Below are 21792 nucleotides of genomic sequence, written 5' to 3'. Positions count from 1 at the left end.
TAGATTTGTTCACTACCTTTCTACATTATCTTAAAATATATATTCCCGTGAGCTCCCGCCGAGCCCTCTATAATTGACTTCAAGACACCCTTTCTCCGTTATTTCTTTCAAGAGTGATGTATGTTTTTTCATTTATAACAACCGAGTGACCATGATAATATTTGTTTCGCAATGTTAATTCGAGCACGTCGCTCTTACAGATCGGGAGATAAATACTCTTATCTGTCACTGAAAAATAAAATTGAAGTTAAAATGGCCAAAGTGCAAAGTGTTTTTGAGGACTTTCAAATCTAGCGATCGATTTTACTTAAAATCCGTCGTTTGTGTAAAGATCATGCGCTGTGTAAAACAACGCGCGCATTCTGGATTGGAAATGAAGTAGCTTCATTTCCCATCCAAAAGTTTCTAATCAATGGGCTCTTCCAGAAAAAATCCGTACTCTGTATCTCTCAAGAAAAATAAGATAGCTATTTTTTGTATTCTCTAAGGAAAAGAAAGTAGACATTCTTTGTATTTTTCAAGGAAGATAAGGTAGAATTCTTTGTATTTTCCAAGGAAAATTAAGTTGAATTTTTTGTATTTTCCGAGGAAAAGAGGTAGTTATTCTTTGTAAGATTTAACGTCATTTTTACTGAACTTAATTCCACTGAATTAAAGTAATACTGTCGAATCTCAGATCCCACGAAATACGAAATATTTTGTGAATGGTCTGACTTATGAACTTTTCTGGCCGCTAAATTTTCTGGTATTAAGGTAATAATAACAATAATAATATCAATGCCCATGGACAAAACATCCTGATTACTCTATCCTAACCCTCTGTTTAAGGTTATAAACGTTCACTGGGCTGCATCAAACGTGACTCTATTTTTGAATAGCCTTACCAACCTAGACAACACCGTCATTGATTCAAAAGATGCAAAGAAAAATGTACCAGGTAAATTAATATTACACAGTTTTTGTATTTATTGATTCCATCACAATTGTTTAGTAACAGATATTTTCCAAATCGTTTTCCCACTGCTGTCTCTGACTCCTTTCTTGAGTCGTGAACATAGATGTGACCTTTATAGTTTTTTCAAATAAAAGTTTGAAAAGTTGGCCCTGAGCCCGGTTTGGTGCGACGTATCCGAGTGGCTGTTAGCATAAAAGAAAGAGGACAAATTGAACGCAAGTAATGAATACCTTAGACCCAGATTCAGCATGAAATAGTAATTCAACTATTCTATCTACCACGAATCTTTCATAATATATTTTTAATGGTGAAAAAAAAATTCTTTTTGTAAAATACGTTACTAGAATAAATAGCTTTACTTTCTATTTTTTAGCTGATAGGTATAACACCCGTGCAGAAACCTGGCAAGAGCTGGAAAAAAACCAACGCCCCTGATCATGATTGGGATCAGAGTAAAACTAACGCGGTCACACCCATGACACATCTACTTTTGGAAACCAAAGAGGTACTTAACTTGAGACTCGTTCAATTTGCATTTCATATAATTTTTACTTTATTTCCTTTTCGAATTTTGTCTGGGAATCAATTAAATGCATTGTATTTCCTGCTGGCAAAACAATCGGCTTGCAATTCGAGGGTTGTGGGTTCGATCCCCGGTCGCCGCCAACTCAGCGAATGAGTAGATTAGAATGGGTAATCTGATCTAAGCGGGTAAGTAACTGGGAGCTGAGAGTAGATGTGGTGCTCCACCTCAGCATTCGATCTCCCTGGTCTAGCGCAAATAGAAAAGCGGATATGTAGACTCCCTCACTCCCGGCTCCGCCGACAGCCATCAGATGAGTAGACTTACTTACTTACAAAAGAATGAAATGAAAAGACAGTAATCTTGAATATTATTTTTGCTTTTATTATTACAGCATGAAGCGACGGTTGAAACATCGGAAGTGATCTTAAGAAGGTGACAACCATTACTCGTGGAGGCAAAGCCTGCACCCTCATCAATTTAAGCTATTTTGAAGCTGACTCCACTTTTCGTAGATTAAACGAAATCTTCACTTTGTTGGCAAACCCTGGCCTTGACAAATGGTTTCGTAACGCCATAACAGGATGTCTCAGAACACAAATGGCTTTTATTGTAGACAATGGTCCTGGTGAAGCTCCGAGTAGCCCGTTGGTCAAAATGCTTCTTGCGAGATTATTGAATTACCTTAATCTGGACGTAATTTCACAGATGTCGTTTGCAGAGTATAATTCAAAATTAAACTATGTTGAGCGTGTGCATGCCGTAGAAAATGATTGTATAAGTCGTCATGGACCCTTCAGTTCAAAATTGAAGCATGCTGAATGTGAAATTGGAGACATAAAACATAGGGAAAATATGGAGGAGATGTGCAAGCAGGTCATCGATTGCATCGGACAAGGGGGATATTCAGGCCATCCATTGACTTGTGTTCGTGGCGTTCGAGATGAAGAATTTGTATTCAACGATGAAGAACGTTTGCGACAATTCCTAATGTTATCGGAAGAAGGGAAAGAGCTTTGCGACTGGACCTACAAGCCTGAAGAATGTCCATTAGCCACCCACATGAAAATTCTGTGGAAAGCCAATGATTGTGAAAGGAGGTAATCTTTTTAGCATTGAAGGATTGAACATTAAAAAAGAAATTAATTGTGCTTGGAACTTTTACTCAATGGAGCGTCTGTATATCAGTGTACCTTTGTCTCGACTACCTGGTCTGGAATCATTCATTTTCTTATACTTAGAAGTGTCTGAGGTCTTAATCGAGGGTGTTAAGATGTATCATCAATTTATTTGAATAATCACTCAAATCAATAATCACCACTTCACTCAATCTAGATACATTGACGATTACAATTTACTGACAAAGCTGAATACACCGAACACCAATTGGAGTGACCAATACAGTTGCATCCTTTATAGGTATTTTATATTATATTGGCTTTATACCGGGTGTTTCAAAACCCGTTCCGCAAATTTTCGTCGACTTCGGGCTTAGTTCTTTTTTGTTTTAGCCTATAGCCTAGTCTACAAAAACCTTGGCATCATTTCTACTAACAGATTAAATTGATAAATTTTTAATGACTTAATTCACACAATTTTACTTGTGTACTAATAATTATATTTATCAGGGAAAATGACATGGAACAGAATCAAGCAATCTCACGACATCCTCCACAGCCAATACCCGATTTTGTGCGGTGGGTGGAGACAGAAGAGCTTCACTACTTGTCTATCTCAAAAGCACAAGAAATTAATGAAATAATTCCTGTTCTGACGCAAACGCCGGAGCTGTTTCTACCATCCAGGATTTTGGACGCTGTCCTTCGAATAATGTTAGAAGTGAGTGCACTAATTAACCGATTAGTATTTGTTAACACACGATAAAGAGCGAGCGTGCTTTGAAAATATTTTTTTGTTTTTAATTTATCCGGGTCTGAAAGAACGTGGAAAATTCGACGTAATCAAGTAATCGTGACTCCATTTTTTTAATTCCATTAATTATCATTAAAATAATATATGCATTTTAACTCGAAGTTAGTTGGGTTACGCTCACAAAACAAAAGACATATTACCATTTACTTGTCATATAAAATACACGAGGCAAATAATGAAATTAGTCAACTGTGCTCATTTTCTTACAGACTACAAAATTTAATCAGATAATGCTACCATCGTTGTTGAAACTGTGTTTTGTTTACTATCGGAATATTTTAATTAAAATAGGTACCTCATTATTTTTAAGGTCCCAAGTGAAGTTTTGGTATCGCTAGCTCTTCTCGAATGGGTGCCTTTAGACGATCTCAAGGAATTCATTGCAGAGAAGAAATCAAAACAAGAGAAATTGATCAATGAAGGGTTGGAATTGGAGAGAGTCCGTAGACATCCACTGTATAAAGTTAAGAAAGTACAGCTAGTCGAAAAATGTAAAGCGGAAAAGATCAAACATCAATTCAAAAAGAAGCATGAGTTGGTGAAAGCATTGATGAAGGAGGAAGCGCCCCCATATCAGCCAATTAAACTCGAAGGTCTGCCGTCGACTTTGTATCAAATTACAACTAAAGTACCAGTGTCCGATTTGAGGTTCATCCTTCATCAGAATGGTCTATCAACAATCGGTACCAAAGATGAACTCGCACTCCGCTGCTACCTCAAGAAGAACAATAAAGATGACTTTATATCCAAGGATGAGGTTTCAAGCGTAATGAAGGTGATCAAAATCGCGAAAGAAGTTATTTTGGAACAAAAACGAATGTCAATCCTTGGTTTCCAAGATGAAATTACTAAAAGAAAAAACTCATCGGAAGTCACTCGTTCGAAAATCCAAAGACCCGAAGATACCAATTTCGAGACCTTGGCTGATATATTTTCCCCACTGGAAACTTTTATAAAATCGTCTACGGATCCTAAAACAAGAGACATCGGGGATGCTGACGCCATTATGGATGATATTGAAGATGGAGAAACTGGACAATTGGACAACTACGAGTGTTTTTTCCAAATTGGGGCCAAAGTCAAGGTGTTTTGGAAGAAAGAAGACGTACAAGTGCTTGGATGGCGAGGTGGTTGGTATGTGGCCTACGTAACGGATTTTTGTAGGGAAGAGGATCAGATATCTGTCCAGCACGTGAGTGAGCGTGACTCAATTTATGACTTGGAAGTAACATCCTCGTTGTCGGATAACCAACTTAAGCTAGCTTAAGTTAATTCACAGACAACCCTATTCTGCTGATTTTCTATACATCATTTAACGAGTCAACTTCTAGCCATTTTGAAAAGCGTGTATAAGCCAATATAAGAAATAACAATCATGACACACCTTTATGAGTTTAAGTTTTTGTTTGTTCTTATGAGAAGCTTTTCAGGCTTGATGACCACGTCATGGGTCCATTTTGCCTGTTTTTTGCCAATTTTCGACCATTTCTAACCTTCTTTGAAGGGCTGTAACTTTTGGTCGAAGCAAGATATGAAGAATCTGAAAACATATTTGAAAACAGCAAAGTTCAAAGTTTCAGAAAACTATTATTTTAAATATTTTGAGCATATAAATATATTCATTTTTTCATCTTCATTTTTCATTTTCATTTTCAAATTATTTAGAAATTTTTGAAGTTTTAAATTCTTCCACTCAAAATTATCTTTTCAATGAGGTATCACTTTTAATAATATCTTTTTTCCTTCAAGAGCAATTAACTAAAATGTGCGTACTGCCATTTTTTTTGAAACAAAGTTTGATATTATTTTAAACTTAGTGAGATACACACTGTAGATTTCCAATGAAATACAGCAAGTAATGAACATTTTTCATATTTTTGTTTCGTTTGTTTATATCCCTTCTGTGTGTTTATCATTTTATTGCTATTACATATTTTCTTGTTAAGTAATATCTTTATAACGGTCTATCATTTCTTTCTGTTTTCTTTGCAATATATTGTGGATATATGTGGATGTGGATCAACTAAGATAAAATCAAAATAGTCTCTAAATATATTATCCATAACCCTGGAAGGTTTTGTGTCCCTTTTTATGTTTCATTTTAGATAAACAGCTACTTTCAATTGAGACTCGCGTGCCTAATGTCTACCAAATATGAGCAAATTTTGTCTTTTTAAAATCTAACTAATTCTTGGTTCTTGCTCCTACTTTATCCGCTATGAAAGTGTAACTTTAAAATTGAGTAGACATTATTTTTAAAACGTTATTTGTCCCTGCATGAGAAATGTACATTCAATCGCTTCTTACGAATCGGGGAAAAGAATATCGGGGTTTAAATTAGTCGAGGAAAAATTTCGCGAAAATTTCGGTCAAGAATTAGATCTTTAATTTTGTTTGCGGTGTAAAATTTTGAATAAAAAGTCTGATCTTAGATTAAAAAACTGGTGAAGAGTTTTGTCGGGTGATGAAATTTCGGCAATTTTTTTTGACGTGGAAAAACTCGCCACGCCTCAAAATTTGCGTCACTTTCCCACGACATTTTCCCTGATAAGGGGCATCCTAAGCTTTACAAAAAAAGTACTCAATATTTCTCAAATTAACAAGGTTGAACCTCGATACTGTAGATTCTCGTAAGGGGCGTATCCTATGAGCAATTATGCCTGCAGAAAAGTGCCGTGGTGCACAAAAAGGCTGTAGGAACCCCATCCGTCACATCGATTTACTTACCGATACTTGAACCTCGCTATCAATGATGTCAAGAATTGCCCCAAGAAAATTGCCCCCATTGAATGTGACCAACATTGAGATTCAGCGCCATATAAAACTTATACTGTGATTTTAACTAGGGCTGGGTTTAAAAAGACAATTCAGCTGTGTCGTAATAAAAAGGCCGAAATAAAAAAGGGGTTGGTGTAAAAAGGACTGATTAGTTGATTGAGCCAAAAATTAACCAATTGAAGTGCGATTGGGAGGTTGAGCATTTTTTTTTCGATGTAGAGCACAGTTCTACTGTAACATCTTGAAATAACTCCTAAGTAAAAACAAAGATACTTTAAAAGCTAAAGCTTAGTTGTTATATTCTCTTTGGTAAAAAAATGAAAATTTGCTAGGAATTCTGATACAAGATCTGAATAAACATTTGGATTTCCGATACAATATCTGTTAAATAGCGTTTGGATTTCCGTAACTTATAGCTGCGCATCAACGGAATTTCCGATACATTATCTGGAAATAGTACGTGGAATTCCGTAGGTTATTGATTCGAGAACGGAATTTCCGAGCCAACACCACTATCTGAAAGTAATGTCGTCCACTAGGGGGTAATGGATTTTAACTGGAACAGCCCATTTATTGTACCTGTGTACAAAGGGGGTAACAAAGATAAGAACCTGAAAATTATCGACCAGTTTCACTCACATCGATTTGTTGCAAGTGCCTGGAACATATTATTTATAGCAATGTTATGACACACCTTATAAATGATAATAATATATTGAGTGACTACCAACATGGTTTCAGAGAAAAACGTTCGTGTATGAGTCAACTTTTAACCACCGTCAACGACTTTGCTAGGAACCTTAATGATAAGAAACAAACAGACTCTATCTCACTGGGCTTTAGCAAGGCATTTGACAAAGTTAACCACTTCAAACTTTGTCTAAAGGCATCACACTATGGTATTCGGCACACTTAAATGGATAAAAGCATTCCTATCAAACAGAATGCAACAAGTTTTATTAAACGGGAAATCCTCAGATACGGCAAACGTTTTGTCTGGTGTACCACAAGGCACCGTACTTGGACCACTACTATTCTTGATTTACATCAACAACATGCCATCATACGTTAAATCTAACATTCGCCTATTTGCAGATGACGCTTACTTGTATCGCATAATTGATAGTATTGGTGACACAGTACTTCAGCAATGAGAGACACTATGGGATATGGAATTTCATCCTCAAAAGTGCAAACATCTCCCAATTACAAATAAAACCAAACCCATAGAAGGCACATATTCTATCCATCAAACAGAGTTTGAGAAATTATCCAACGCCAAATACCTTGGAGTAACCCTGAACAATAAGCTCAAGTGGAACACTCATATTGACACAATATGCAAAAAGGCAAATCAAAAGAGATCTTTTCTTCAAAGGAACCTGAGGAATTGTTCACGTAAAATCAAAGCGAAAGCATTCAATACATATGTTAGACCTATCCTGTCCTATGCATCTCCAGTGTGGAACCCAGTATCGAGCCAAACCTTATGTGATAATCTTGATATGGTCCAACGTAAAGGAGCCCGCTTTGTTTTCTCGAATTGGTCGTGGGATGCTAGTCCTACTAGAATGTTGAATGATCTAAAATGGAAAACTTTGGAACACCAAAGAAAAGTTGATTCTGTAGCTGTATTTCATGACATAAGATCGGGAAAGTTGGAAATGCAGAGTATTCTCCCAAAACAAGTTCGTGATAGTGTTAAATACCAGCCAATACACGGAAGAGTAATAGCATATAGAGATTCTTTTCTGTCCATAACTGTTAAATGGTGGAATGAGTTGCCAAAAGAAGTATTGAATATTGAAAATAGAAATGAATTTAAAATCGAAATTTCGTCTTATTTTGACAGAAACTAGATCATATGGTATTTTTTTCCCTTGTGTATCAGCCTCTTGTGTTTTTTTAATCACTGACACCAGGTTGCCTTGGCCCTAGTTCAAGCTCGTTTAAAACTAATTCCCAGGTCAGCATCATTTACGTTCTTGAAGCCATTTCCAATTAACTCTTACTTAACACAAGGAGCAATTTCTAGTATAATTACTAGCATTTCTAACTTTCAGTGATTTATTTACATATATTTTTATTTATTTAATTTATCTTACCTTTTCATTTTGCATGAAGCTAATGAAACTTCCTATTTTGTTGCAAGTTTAGGTTAGCCTCCACCCATGTTTTTACTCTCACTAATTTTAAATTCTTTGCCTTTGTTCACCTTACTCTTTCTTATTTCACTCGTTTTGAAGCCATTCTCTCTGAAACCATAAAAATATTTTAAATGTTTATAGCTATTTATCTAATTTATTTAACTCATTTAGTATTTATTTTTTTGACTTGAACTTCTCATCACCGCGAATTTACATGTTCAGCTTGAGGATTCAACTTAATTTCAACTCCTAGTTTTCAATACCGCCCTGTACATTTTGGTATTCTCAGCACCAAGCCATTATGTTAAGCTTTGTGTCAATATTCTCAGTCTTTAATTCTCAACTTTACTACTTATCCTTGGTTTGATATGAGCTTTTTATTTAGGAATTTTATATAATAAATTATTTTTGAACAAAGAACCAAACATTTTATTTTAACTCATTTTCATTTATGTTTTTTTGTTAAATGTTTTTATATGTAGGGAGAAGGAGCATGTATGTTTTGTTATTACTTAAATATATATATAGATAGATAGATAGATAGCTAGCTAGATAGTTTTGTCTGTTGTTTAACCCCCTTTTTGTTTCTTTGTATTTGTGTGCTAGTTTGTGTTTATTTTTCTAGGTTAGTTAGTTAGTTTGTTTGGATTGCGGGTCGGTTCAGGGTTATGGAATCTGGGGGCTGCTGAGTGTTGGACGTCCTTAAAACATGTTTCAAGCCACTGTGCCTGTCGGAGACTCCAGATTGCATTACATTTTTGTTGGGTTTTTGAGTGGTTTTTGGTGTTCGTGTTTATGTGATTGCTGTGTTTGTGTTTCCGCTTGGCTTTTTTAACTTTATGTCTATTGGTTTGTCGGTTCTTTTTTGCATAAAATCTTCATTTCTTGACAGAATGTTTGATTTGGTTGAGTTATGCATTTAGAAAAATTGAAAAAATTTAAATAAACATATAATTACAAAAATATTAGTCCCTTTTTATGTTTCATCTTTATTTTATTTAGTAACACTTGCTCTCCTTGAGTTCAGATCTCTGATCTTCACCATATATATGGGTGTCTAGTGGTAGTCGACCTTGGCTTCTGTGCAGGAGGCCAGGGTTCGATTCCACTCACGGCAGTTCACTTGGTAAGTGAATGTTCCTTCACCCAGGTCAACCCATGCCATGTGAGGGGAATTGGGTAGTCAGTTCAAGGTGCTGACGGGACGCTCATTAGTAAGCGTCTAAAGTTGCGAGAATAGGCCTCTAAAGCCTCCTGCAACTCAACCAAATAGAAATACAAATCTTGTATCTTTCTCTCAGGGGGGGGGGGCAGTCAGGCAAATTGACCGACGGGTATGTGCGGCGGTTAAGGGTATGTTTTTCAAAATATCAGAAATGCACTGTAAGGGTGGACTTTTGATAAATGCACTGTAAGGGTGGAAATTTCAGCAAATCTGGGAAAAATTGCAAAATATTTTTTTTGCTCTAAAAGAGTTTAAAATTTGAAAAAATGCACTGTAAGGGTACGAATTTCACCGATCTTTTTCTGCACTGTCAGGGTGCGATCTAAAAGCCAATTTTTTCGCCGCACATACCGTCAGTTGGTAAACCTACTGCCCCCCCCCCGGGATCTTTCTTGACCTAGCTAAAGCCTTCGGTACAGTAAGTCATGAAATAATGCTCCAAAAACTTTCTCATTATGGTATTCGTTGAGTCTCAAACAACTGGTTTAAATCATAACTCTCCGATAGTAAACAATGTGTATCAGTTCGAAATTCTTTATCAACCCCTCTAACAATCGACTGTGGAGTTCCGCAAGGTTCTATCTTGGGACCCCTACTTTTCATTCTGTACATCAATGACATCGTAGAATCTTCTCAAAAGCTTTACTTTGTTCAATTTGCAGACGAGACGTGCCTCTTCATGGAAAATACAGATAAAAAACTGCTTTCAAAAGAACTCAATTCCGAACTAAACAATGTCAGTGATTGGTTAGTGTCAAGTAAACTTAGCCTTAATGTGAATAAGCGGGAGTAAGCTTAAGGTGGTTTTTCGGTATCCTTAGGCATCCTAGTTATAGAATAGTCGGGTGGCCTGGTCAAATCGGTAGCTTAATATGATTTCCAGGGCCAAATGTAGGGTTGTTTGGTCAAAAAATGTTGTAAAATTTTAATGGTTTCTGGGGGTAGGGCAAACTTGTTTAGGCCATAACTTTTTCTTCTCTTTACTTCAAATTTGGAGGAGAACTTCATTTTTTCTTTAATTGAACATTCAGGACCCATGACTGGCCCCAGAAGGCCGACTTGGATCAGAAAATTATATTTTTTGAGTCTTGATTGATGCTTGGGGTATACCCTTATAAAATAAATGAAGGATACTGAAGATGCTTCAAAAAAATTCACAATAGGGTACTAAAACATAAAATAATGTACAAGATGACAAGTTGGCATCTCAAAAAAATAGGGCGGGGAAGTAAGTATAAATGACACTTAGGAGTGCTGAAAATAGCCATCTGTGACACTGGATCCACCAACTGCATCTTCAGGAGGAGCCACTTCATCCAGTTTCGGCCCCTTTTTCTCGACTGTCCAGCTGAAGTGGCGGAGCCCCTCCCTTCGAGGAGGTGCATTATTGGTGGTGACTGCTTTCTATTTCTCAAGCCAGTTTGGATCCTCTCTTTTCAACTCTTCAAAACGCTTTTGAAGCTTTAAGGGGGGGGTTTGCAGGGGTTCGAAATACCGTTTTCCCGTCAAAATTTTTGATGAATCCCGTAATCCCGAAAATTGAAAAAATAATAACACCGTCACACCGGCTTGTACGGGGCAAAAATGTACCTGAATATCGTCACAGTCTGATTTTAAAATACCGTTTTCCCGTCTCTTTTTTCGTCAAATCCCGTAATACCGTACTAAAAAAGGGCCAATCCCGTCACACCGTAAAAGTACAAACCCCCCCTTTAAAATCGCATTTAGAAAAGATTTTATACTTTTTCTGCTGAACAAAACGCTTTTGATGCCTTCAGATGGTATTTGAAATGAATTTTAAGCGTTTTCTGCAGAATAAAAACACTTTTGAAGCAGTCGGGTGGTATTTAGAATCAATTTTAAGCTCTTTCTGCCGACCGAAAACACTTTTGAAGAATTGGGATGTCATTTTAAAGCTTTTTTTTCTGAATGAAGACCGTTTTCAATCCTTTAGATGGAATTTGGAATCGATTTAAAGCTTTTCCTGCTGAAGGAAAACACATCTTGAAGCATTCAGGTGGTATTTAGAATCGGTTTTAAGCTTTTTCTGCTGAACGAAAACACTTTTGAAGCCTTTGGGTGGTATTTGGATTTGATTATAAGTTTCTTCTGCTCAACAAAAACACTTTTCAAGCCATCAGATGATTCAGATGGTATTTAGAATCAATCATAACCTTTTTTTGCTGAATGAAAACATTTTTCAAGCCTCATGATCGCATTTTGAATCGATTTTAACCTTTTGAAGCTTTAAGATCGCATTTAGAAAAGATTTTGTACTATTTCTGCTGAACAAAACGCTTTTGATGCCTTCAGATGGTATTTGAAATGAATTTTAAGCGTTTTCTGCAGAATGAAAACACTTTTAAAGCAGTCGGGTGGTACTTATAGAATCAATTTTAAGCTCTTTCTGCTGACCGAAAACACTTTTGAAGAATTGGGATGTCATTTTAAAGCTTTTTCTTCTGAATGAAGACAGTTTTCAATCCTTCAGATGGAATTTGGAATCGATTTAAAGCTTTTCCTGCTGAAGGAAAACACATCTTAAGCGTTCAGGTGGTATTTAGAATCGATTTTAAGTATTTTCTGCTGAACGAAAACACTTTTGAAGCTTTAAAATTCATTTTAAGTGTTTTCTGCTCAACCAAAACGCTTTTGAAGCCTTCAGATGGAATTTGGAATCGATTTGAAGCTTTTCCCGCTGAAGGAAAACACATCTTGAAGCAATGAAGTGGTATTTAGAATCGATTTTAAAGCTTTTTCTGCTCAACGAAAACACTTTTCAAGCCTTCAGATAATTGAGATGTTATTTAGAATCAATTTTAAGTTTTTTTGCTGAATGAAAACATTTTTCAAGCCTTATGATCGCATTTAGAATAGATTTTGTACTTTTTCTACTGAACAAAACGCTTTTGATGCCTTCAGATGGTATTTGAAATGAATTTCTGCAGAATAAAAACACTTTTGAAGCAGTCGGGTGGTATTTAGAATCAATTTTAAGCTTTTTCTGCTGAATGAAGACAGTTTTCAATCCTTCAGATGGAATTTGGAATCGATTTAAAGCTTTTCCTGCTGAAGGAAAACACATCTTAAGCATTCAGGTGGTATTTAGAATCGATTTTAAGTATTTCCTGCTGAATGAAAACACTTTTGAAGCTTTAAAATTCATATTAAGTGTTTTCTACAGAAGGAAAACATTTTTGAAGCCTTGTAATCGCATTTTAAATTGATTTTAAACTTTTCCTGCTCAACGAAAACGCTTTTGAAGCCTTCAGATGGTATTTGAAATCATTTTGAAGCGTTTATGTGCTGTATGAAAACACTTTTGAAGCAGTCGATTGGTATTTAGAATCAATTTTAAGCTTGTTTTGCCAAACGAAAACACTTTAGAAGACTCGGGATGACATTTTAAAGCTTTTTCTTCTGAATGAAGACAGTTTTCAATCCTTCAGATGGAATTTGGAATCGATATGAAGCTTTTCCTGCTGAAGGAAAACACATCTTTAAGCATTCAGTTGGTATTTAGATTCGATTTTAAGCTTTTTCTGCTTAAAGAAAACACTATTGAAGCTTTTAAAATCTATTTTAAGTGTTTTCTACTGAATGAAAACACTTTCGAAGTAAGCGGGTGGTATTTAGAATCAATTTTAAGCTCATTCTGCTGACCAAAAACACTTTTAAAGCCTTTGTGTGGTATTTAGATTCGATTATAACCTATAAACTGAATGAAAACATTTTTCAAGCTTTATGATCGCATTTTGAATCGATTTCAACCTTTTTCTGCTCAACCAAAACGCTTTTGAAGCTTTGAGATGGTATTTGAAATCAATTTTAAGCGTTTTCTGCTGAATGAAATCACTTTTGAAGCAGTCGGTAGGTATTTAGAATCGATTTCAAGCTTTTTTTGCCGAATGAAGACAGTTTTCAATCTTTCAGATGGAGTTTGGAATCGATTTGAAGCTTTTCCTGCTGAAGGAAAACACATCTAGAAGCATTCCGGTGGTATTTAGAATCAATTTTAAGCTCTTTCTGCTGACCGAAAACACTTTTGAAGCCTTTGGATGGTATTAAGATTCGATTATAACCTTTTTATGTTGAATGAAAACATTTTTCAAGCCTTATGATTGTATTTTGAATCGATTTTAACCTTTTTCTGCTCAACCAAAACGCTTTTGAAGCCATAAGATCGCATTTAGAATAGATCTTAAACTTTTTCTGCTGAGCAAAAACGCTTTTGATGCCTTCCGATGGTATTTGAAATGAATTTTTAGCGTTTTCTGCAGAATGAAAACACTTTTGAAGCAGTCGGGTGGTATTTAGAATCAATTTTAAGCTTGTTTTGCCGAATGAAAGCACTTTAGAAGACTTGGGATGACATTTTAAAGCTTTTTTTGCTGAATGAAGACAGTTTTCAATCCTTCAGATGGAATTTGGAATCGATTTGAAGCTTTTCCTGCTGAAGGAAAACACACGAAGCATTCAAGTGGTATTTAGAATCGATTTTAAGCTTTTTCCGCTGAACGAAAACACTTTTGAAGCATTGCCAATCTAAATGAAAGTATCTTTAAAAGATTAAACACACATTTTTTGCAAAGTCAGGACCTCAGTTTTGATCGAAATTCAAATTGAAAATTTCCTTGATTTTGCATTGTAATTTTGACACACTACAAAGTGAGAACCTGAAGTAATTTTGTCTTTTTACCTACATCTTTCAAACAGGAATAAGTGATTATGATTAAAATGTCAATACTTACATCCAGAATATATTTACGATTTTTAAAGCTTCTGTAATATTTGAAACACAAGAACTTTACCTAAATTTTAGTAAAATACCATGAATTTTGAACGATCAAGAAGATTTATGGTTGGTTAAATCTGTAATTTTTTTTAAGTCAACATGTAAGATGTTCCTAGCATGATGAAATTATCTTAGAAAAGACAATGGCAACGCGAATCTAAATGAAAGTAGCAATAAAAGATTAAACACACATTTTTTGCAATGTGAGGACCTCAGTTTTGATCGAAATTCAGAACGAAAATTTCATTGATTTTGCATTGTTTTTTGACACACTACAAAGTGAGGACCTGAAATTATTTTGCATTTTTACTTATAGGTATACATAGTGAATAAATTTCTGACTTTCAGAGCTCCTGTAATGTTTGAAACGCAAGAATTCTATCTAAATTTTAGTGAAATACCATTAATCTTGAATTATCAAGATGGCTTGTGGTTGGTTAAAGTTGTAATTGTTTTTAAGTCAACATGTAAGATGTTCCTAGCGTGATAAAATTATTTTAGAATGACAGTGGCATCGCCAATCTAAATGAAAATTATGCTTTAAAAGATTAAAACACAGATTTTTTGCAAAGTGAGGACCTCACTTTTGATCGAAATTCAAATTGAAAATTTCCTTGATTTTGCATTGTAACTTTGACACACTACAAAGTGAGGACCTGAAGTCATTTTGTATTTTTACCTACATCTTTCAAACAGGAAAAAGTAATCATGATTAAAATGTCAATACTTACATCCAGAATATATTTACGATTTTTAGAGCTTCTGTAATATTTGAAACACAAGAACTTTACCTAAATTTTAGCAAAATACCATGAATTTTGAATAATCAAGACGATATATGGTTGGTTAAATTTGTAATTGTTTTTAAGTCAACATGTAAGATGTTCCTAGCATAATAAAATTATCTTAGAAAAGACAATGGGAACGCGAATCTAAATGAAAGTAGCCATAAACGATTAAACACACATTTTTTGCAAAGTGAGGACCTCAGTTTTGATCGAAATTCAGATTGAAAATATCCTTGATTTTGCCTTGTAACTTTGACACACTACAAATTGAGGACCTGAAGTTATTTTGTCTTTTACTTAGGGTGTACATGGTGAATAAATTTCTGACTTTCAGAGCTCCTGTAATGTTTGAAACGCAAGAATTATATCTAAATCTTTGTGGAATACCATTAATCTTAAATTATCAAGATGGCTTGTGGTTGGTTAAAGTTGTAATTGTTTTAAAGTCAACATGTAAGATGTTCCTAGCGTGATAAAATTATTTTAGAATGACAGTGGCATCGCCAATCTAAATGAAAGTTATGCTTTAAAAGATTAAAACACAGATTTTTTGCAAAGTGAGGACCTCACCTTTGATCGAAATTCAAATTGAAAATTTCCTTGATTTTGCATTGTAACTTTGACACACTACAAAGTGAGGACCTGAAGTCATTTTGTATTTTTACCTACATCTTTCAAACAGGAATAAGTAATGATGATTAAAATGTCAATAATTACATCCAGAATATATTTGAAACACAAGAACTTTACCTAAATTTTAGTAAAATACCATGAATTTTGAATGATCAAGATGATTTATGGTTGGTTAAATTTGTAATTGTTTTTAAGTCAACATATAAGATGTTCCTAGCACGATAAGATTATCTTAGAAAAGACAATGGCAACGCGAATCTAAATGAAAGTAACCATAAAAGATTAAACACACATTTTTTGCAAAGTGAGGACCTCAGTTTTGATCGAAATTCAGATCGAAAATTTCATTGATTTTGCATTGTTTTTTTGACACACTGCAAAGTGAGGACCTGAAATTATTTTGCATTTTTACTTAGGGTGTACATGGTGAATAAATTTCTGACTTTCAGAGCTCCTGTAATGTTTGAAACGCAAGAATTCTATCTAAATTTTTGTGAAATACCATTAATCTTAAATTATCAAGATGGCTTGTGGTTGGTTAAAGTTGTAATTGTTTTAAAGTCAACATGTAAGATGTTCCTAGCGTGATAAAATTATTTTAGAATGACAGTGGCATCGCCAATCTAAATGAAAGTTATGCTTTAAAAGATTAAAACACAGATTTTTTGCAAAGTGAGGACCTCACTTTTGATCGAAATTCAAATTGAAAATTTCCTTGATTTTGCATTGTAACTTTGACACACTACAAAGTGAGGACCTGAAGTCATTTTGTATTTTTACCTACATCTTTCAAACAGGAATAAGTAATCATGATTAAAATGTCAATACTTACATCCAGAATATATTTACGATTTTTAGAGCTTCCGTACTATTTGAAACACAAAAACTTTACCTAAATTTTCGTTTAATACCATGAATTTTGAATGGTCAAGATGATTTTATGGTTCGTTAAATTTGTAATTGTTTTTAAGTCAACATGTAAGATGTTCCTAGCATAATAAAATTATCTTAGAAAAGACAATGGGAACGCGAATCTAAATGAAAGTAGCCATAAAAGATTAAAGGAGATCTAACGTCAAAAATTTCTTTATCCTTATTTTTTGACAGAGTACAGGCCTAATTAAATAAAAAACATTGCAAAAAGAACGAGTGCAAAATCTTTCATATTGATTGAATTATCATTGTTTAAAATATCTCTTTATTTGAAAGTAAGAGGGTTTCGTGACGTCAGCGCCGAACTTTCATTTCGATAGAGAAACTGTTTGTAGACAAAAATTATGGAAAGAAGATGTTTTATAGCAAAATATAATTTTGATGTACGTAGACGTAGAGATGTTTTGAGAAAAATGTAATTAGAAGAACGAACTTGAAAGATATGGTATTGTGTCAAGCTTTCGGATGTTCCAATAAAACGTCAGGGTCAAAGGCTATAAAAGGAAATGTTTTTTCAAAATTCCTGACCCAAAGAAAGAACGTGATAGATGTTCACGATGGCTACACAACATGGGAAATGCCAAATTGACTATCAACACTTTCGAAGCTGCTCGTCATCGAGTCTTATGCAGTGACCACTTCCACTCGAAATGCTTTGAACGAGACTTGAAAGCTGAACTTTGTCCATTGTACAACACTAACGATGGACCTGCAAGGGCAAAACGTCTCATTGATGGGGCTATACCGGCAATTTTTGATCATCAGGTATACGAACAAATTAACATGGATGGAACTACAATCTCTTCAAGACAACCTAGAAAAAGAGTCTCTGATATGGAGAGAGCAGATGTAAGTTGACAGTTTTCATTTAAACAACAGAAATTTTGGAAAAGTTATAAAATATGATTTTCCAAGCCCTTTGACAAGTCTTCCTTTTGACTTTTGACAATTTTCAACTTTAACAAGATATAAGCCTCATGTCAGGGCCAAGAGCATGGTAAGAAAGATACTAAGACAGGGGTGTATATTGCAACAATCGATCAACACTATAAACTTGATTCTACATTTTGGTTTAAGGTTGTCAAGAAACTCCTCGTTGACTATGAACAATCCATTGATAATGAGAGGATCGTAAATCAAGAAAATATCGAACCATTCGATACAAACGACGCACCTGAGGAGACAGTGAATCAAAACGAAAGTCCAATTGAAAAGGAGATAGTCGAAACCAGCAGTGACGTAAGAAAAACCAATGAAGTCGGTACACAAACGGAAGATATTCTATGGCCAACTTCGTCAAGTCCTATCAAAAATGCAAGTCAAGATTCCATCTCCCAACCCGATCTCTCATTTGTTCACGATAAATATGACCCTGATTACGAGCCTTCTGTCATCGAAAATTCTAACCGAGAAGAGGTCAAAATCGACATTTTAAACGATGAAAAATTTGTCGTTTACGAAGGAATGCTGGATCAACTTGTTTCATGCTTACGTTGCAAGGTTTGTGCACTACCTGTCGACGAAATTAAGAAAACTAAGCTAGGAACTAGTATTCACTATAAAATCTTTTGTGACAACGAACATGTCATAATTGATTGGAAGAGCCAACCATTGATTGGGAAAATGCCTGCTTTTAATTTGTTGATTTCCGCCTCTGTATTTTTTTCTGGCTCAAATTTTGAGAGCATTAGAAAACCTGTGAGCTTTTCCGGACTGAATTTTGTAAATGCTAATACCTTCTACAAGATTCAACGTGTACTTGTAATACCTAGTGTCAACCAAGTTTTCAAACAAAATATAGAGGAAGCAAGAGCAGAAATAAAAACCAAAGCAGATCTTGAAATTGTAGGGGATGGTCGATTCGATTCACCAGGAAAATCAGCGAAGTACTGCACGTACACATGCCAATCACCCGAGACCAAAAAGATTATCGCCACCTCAACAGTCCAAACTTCAAAAGGCAAAGGCTCTGCGCCTCTTGAACTTGAAGGTTTTAAAAATTGTTTGACCGATTTAGAGAGCAGTGGTTTCAAGGTTAAGAAGATAGCTACTGATAGGAACATGCAATTGGCAAAATGGCTGAGAGAAAATCGTGCCCGTATAATCAGAAATTATGATACCTGGCATTTTTCGAAGAATATCACTTCAAAATTGAGGAAGGTGTCTAAACGAAAAGGTTGCAAAGTAATCCAAGAGTGGATTCGACAGATCGGAAATCACCTATTTTGGTGTGCCGAAAATTGCAAGGGAGATGCTGAAACCTTGAAGCAAATGTGGAAATCTCTTTGCACCACGTCACAAATCGTCATCGATTTAAGAGGGTTTACCCCAAATACCCCAAGTGCTGCCATAAATCATTGAAAAGGAAGGAGACTGCACAGAAAAAATGGATCGTGAAAGATTCGGTAGCGTATGATGCATTAGAAAATGTCGTGACAGAAAGCAAAACCCTCAATGACATGGATCATCTCGTCAATCCATTGCACACCGGGAGTATCGAAGTATTCCATTCGCTCGTTAATTCTTACGCCCCAAAAAGATTGGAATTTGAGCTGAACGTAATGGATGCACGGGTGAAAGTAGCCGTAATTGATCACAATAGCAACGTGGGCAGGCAGCAAGCAGTCATTACCTCCGAGCGTAAAGGATCAGGGAAAAAGGGAGAAAAACAGGGGGAAATCGTCTCTTCAAAGTTGTCAAAAAATTGGGTGGCCAAAGAGACGAAGGAAGCAAAGTCTTACGATTTCGTGAAAACACTGAGGTTATAAAAAGGAAAGAAAAAGGAGAAAAGATTAACCAAAAAGCCTCTGAATTAGCGAATAGACTCGTAAGCCCAAAAAACATTGCATTTACAGAACGTCCAGAAAGACAATTGGTTTTGGAAAAACATTTCAAAATACAAAGGTTCAAAAAGTAGTTTAGGAATTTTGCAATAATTTTATTTCCTTTTATATTATATATCTATCTATACTCTATGTTCACAAAAGATTATAAGTCTAGTTGCTCAATGAAGCTCTCTTGAAACCAGTATATTTTCCACCAATAGACTCAGGGAACGTGTTTTTTATTTCTTTCACGACACAAGATGGGATCACCACTCTTTTGTCACGCCCAAGTATTTCGAAATAATGTGTCCACGATGTGTATTGGTAATACGCAGTGTAACGATATTGCCTGTAGAAATAAAAGAAAACAAAGACTGGTTTTCTATTTGAACTCTTGCCTAGAATTGATTCAATAAATTTATTTAGAATCTTCATTTTGCTAGATTTACAAACTATTTTGATAGATTTACGAACTATTTTACGATCTATGATGTATTACACCCAATCAAATTTACCTGTTTTTATTTTTTGATTCTTTTGAAAATTTTCTTATGTCTCCTTCTTGTTATAAAGGTGAACTCAAGGGCTGATGGGGTGAGAATGAAAGGTTTGAAGTCTTTGTGTTTTGTAATACAAGATATGCCTTCAAGTTTCTCTTCGAGAATACTACATTCTTTGCAACAGAGACATTCTTCTAAAGTGAAATCGGTGCCAATTACACAGTTTCTACAAGTGCACCAATGCAAGTTCTCAAGTCTACTTGACTCCAGGTCATCATTTTCCCGTTCGCTATCACTTGAAGACGAGCTTTCATCTTCTTTGTGCTTTGCTGACAGGATCGCTAGCTCTTTTTTTGAATACTCAGGTTCAAAACCATAAAACCCTCTAATAGCTTCATCCTCTTCATCTGACGCGTCTGCCTCTGATTCTGATGTGTCTAACTCCTTTTCTTCATCAGTAGAATGGTTAAAAATGTCTGAGAAATCATTTTCTTCACTTGAAGATTCACTCGACGACATTTTGCTCTGAATTTAGAAGTCTAAATGAATGTGCTAAATGATTTCATCAAGAAATTTTTCTTTATAAAACTCACTAAAAGTTTAGAAAAAAAGAGAGAAAATCTTGTTTAACAAACAAGTTGTTCGGCAATGACGTCACACGCTTAAATCTTTAAAGGGATATAACTTCCTATTGAGTTAAGATTTTTCAACATAACATAGCCCATTTTGAGAGAGAGAGAGAGTAATCCGTCCCATGCAGTGGGAATCGGCCTAGAAAAAATATATAAAAAAATATATATATAATCCCTAGGAAATCATTGCGCTATGGTTGACAAATAAAAAAAAAAAAGAACAATATTATATACCAGAAAGACTAAAAGTCCAGATCACAAAGCATACAATTCCACCATAATTTATCATTAGCCAGATCAAACCAATTATCATTGGGAACATTAGACTTTTTCAAAGATTTAAACAGACCCCTTCCATATGTAAATTTTGGGGCACCTTTTGGACGTTTAGATACAACCCAACAAGAAAGCATTTTGCGTGGCAAACGATCAAAGCTCATTCTTGCAACATGGCCAGCCCATGCCAATTGGCGTCGAGTGATATAACAATCAATAGATTTTAAACCAAGTCTCTCAAGTAAACTTTCTGTAGATATTCTGTGTTTTCGAACATGTAACAGGTTTACGCGAGACATTGCTCGTACGCATCTACGATGAAATAATCTCAATAAATCAAACAATCTTTCGGTAAGACTCCACGTTTCCGAGCCGTATAAAACAATAGAAAGAATAAGAGTCTCATATACGACTGCCTTAACTTTTGGTGAGACACGAGAATTAGCAAAAATACACGATCTAAGGGCGCCAAAAGCATTACTTCCACGATTTAATCTTGATACAACATCAATCTCGTCATCTGTGTCTCTCGATAAGAACGAACCGAGGTAGCAAAAACTATCTGTGACAGGGATAAATTTTCCATCTCCAAACTTTATGGGATCTAGGTTTGGTGGGTCAACATTTGGGTTCGGCCCAGAGACATATAGAATCTCTGTTTTCGAGGGTTTTTCTGGTTGCGAATCGTCTCCAGCGTGGACCTCCATTCCAAAGGATAAGAAGTGATTAAATAGAGGAGGGATGTAAATTTCTACGTCTTGTCTCGACGTAAATAAAGCGGCAGTGTCATCTGCATATTTTGAATCTGGTACGGCAAAATCAGTCCCTTTGGCATTGTATCTCCTACCGG

At 35.3% G+C, this 21792-nt stretch overlaps 2 protein-coding genes across 2 annotated transcripts; both read left to right on the top strand.

Annotated features, from left to right (window-relative positions):
• The first annotated feature begins 1913 nt into the window (after positions 1 to 1913).
• On the top strand, positions 1914 to 4887 carry LOC136807987 (uncharacterized). Its single transcript, XM_067064617.1, has 4 exons — positions 1914 to 2578; positions 2814 to 2897; positions 3107 to 3317; positions 3721 to 4887. The coding sequence occupies exons 1-4, from the start codon at positions 2079 to 2081 to the stop codon at positions 4675 to 4677; spliced, it is 1752 nt and encodes a 583-aa protein (XP_066920718.1). The 5' UTR covers positions 1914 to 2078; the 3' UTR covers positions 4678 to 4887.
• A 12392-nt stretch (positions 4888 to 17279) lies between these two features.
• LOC136807875 (uncharacterized) lies at positions 17280 to 19070 on the top strand. The gene is made up of 2 exons (XM_067064494.1): positions 17280 to 17558; positions 17787 to 19070. The coding sequence occupies exons 1-2, from the start codon at positions 17280 to 17282 to the stop codon at positions 19068 to 19070; spliced, it is 1563 nt and encodes a 520-aa protein (XP_066920595.1).
• The last annotated feature ends 2722 nt before the right edge of the window (positions 19071 to 21792 follow it).

This window comes from Clytia hemisphaerica, unplaced genomic scaffold (genome assembly GCF_902728285.1).
Source record: "Clytia hemisphaerica strain Z4C2 unplaced genomic scaffold, Clytia hemisphaerica genome assembly, whole genome shotgun sequence".
NCBI lineage: Eukaryota > Metazoa > Cnidaria > Hydrozoa > Leptothecata > Clytiidae > Clytia > Clytia hemisphaerica.
The sequence above is the reverse complement of the archived record's forward strand: the minus strand, read 5'-3'. Positions and strand labels throughout refer to the sequence as shown.

Coding starts and splice junctions, on each gene's coding strand:
- LOC136807987 (XM_067064617.1), top strand. CDS start 2,079: ATGGCTTTTATTGTAGACAATGGTCCTGGTGAAGCTCCGAGTAGCCCG. Junction 2,579..2,813: donor GCCAATGATTGTGAAAGGAG/GTAATCTTTTTA, acceptor CACTCAATCTAG/ATACATTGACGATTACAATT. Junction 3,318..3,720: donor TCCTTCGAATAATGTTAGAA/GTGAGTGCACTA, acceptor ATTATTTTTAAG/GTCCCAAGTGAAGTTTTGGT.
- LOC136807875 (XM_067064494.1), top strand. CDS start 17,280: ATGGGAAATGCCAAATTGACTATCAACACTTTCGAAGCTGCTCGTCAT. Junction 17,559..17,786: donor CTGATATGGAGAGAGCAGAT/GTAAGTTGACAG, acceptor TTTTGGTTTAAG/GTTGTCAAGAAACTCCTCGT.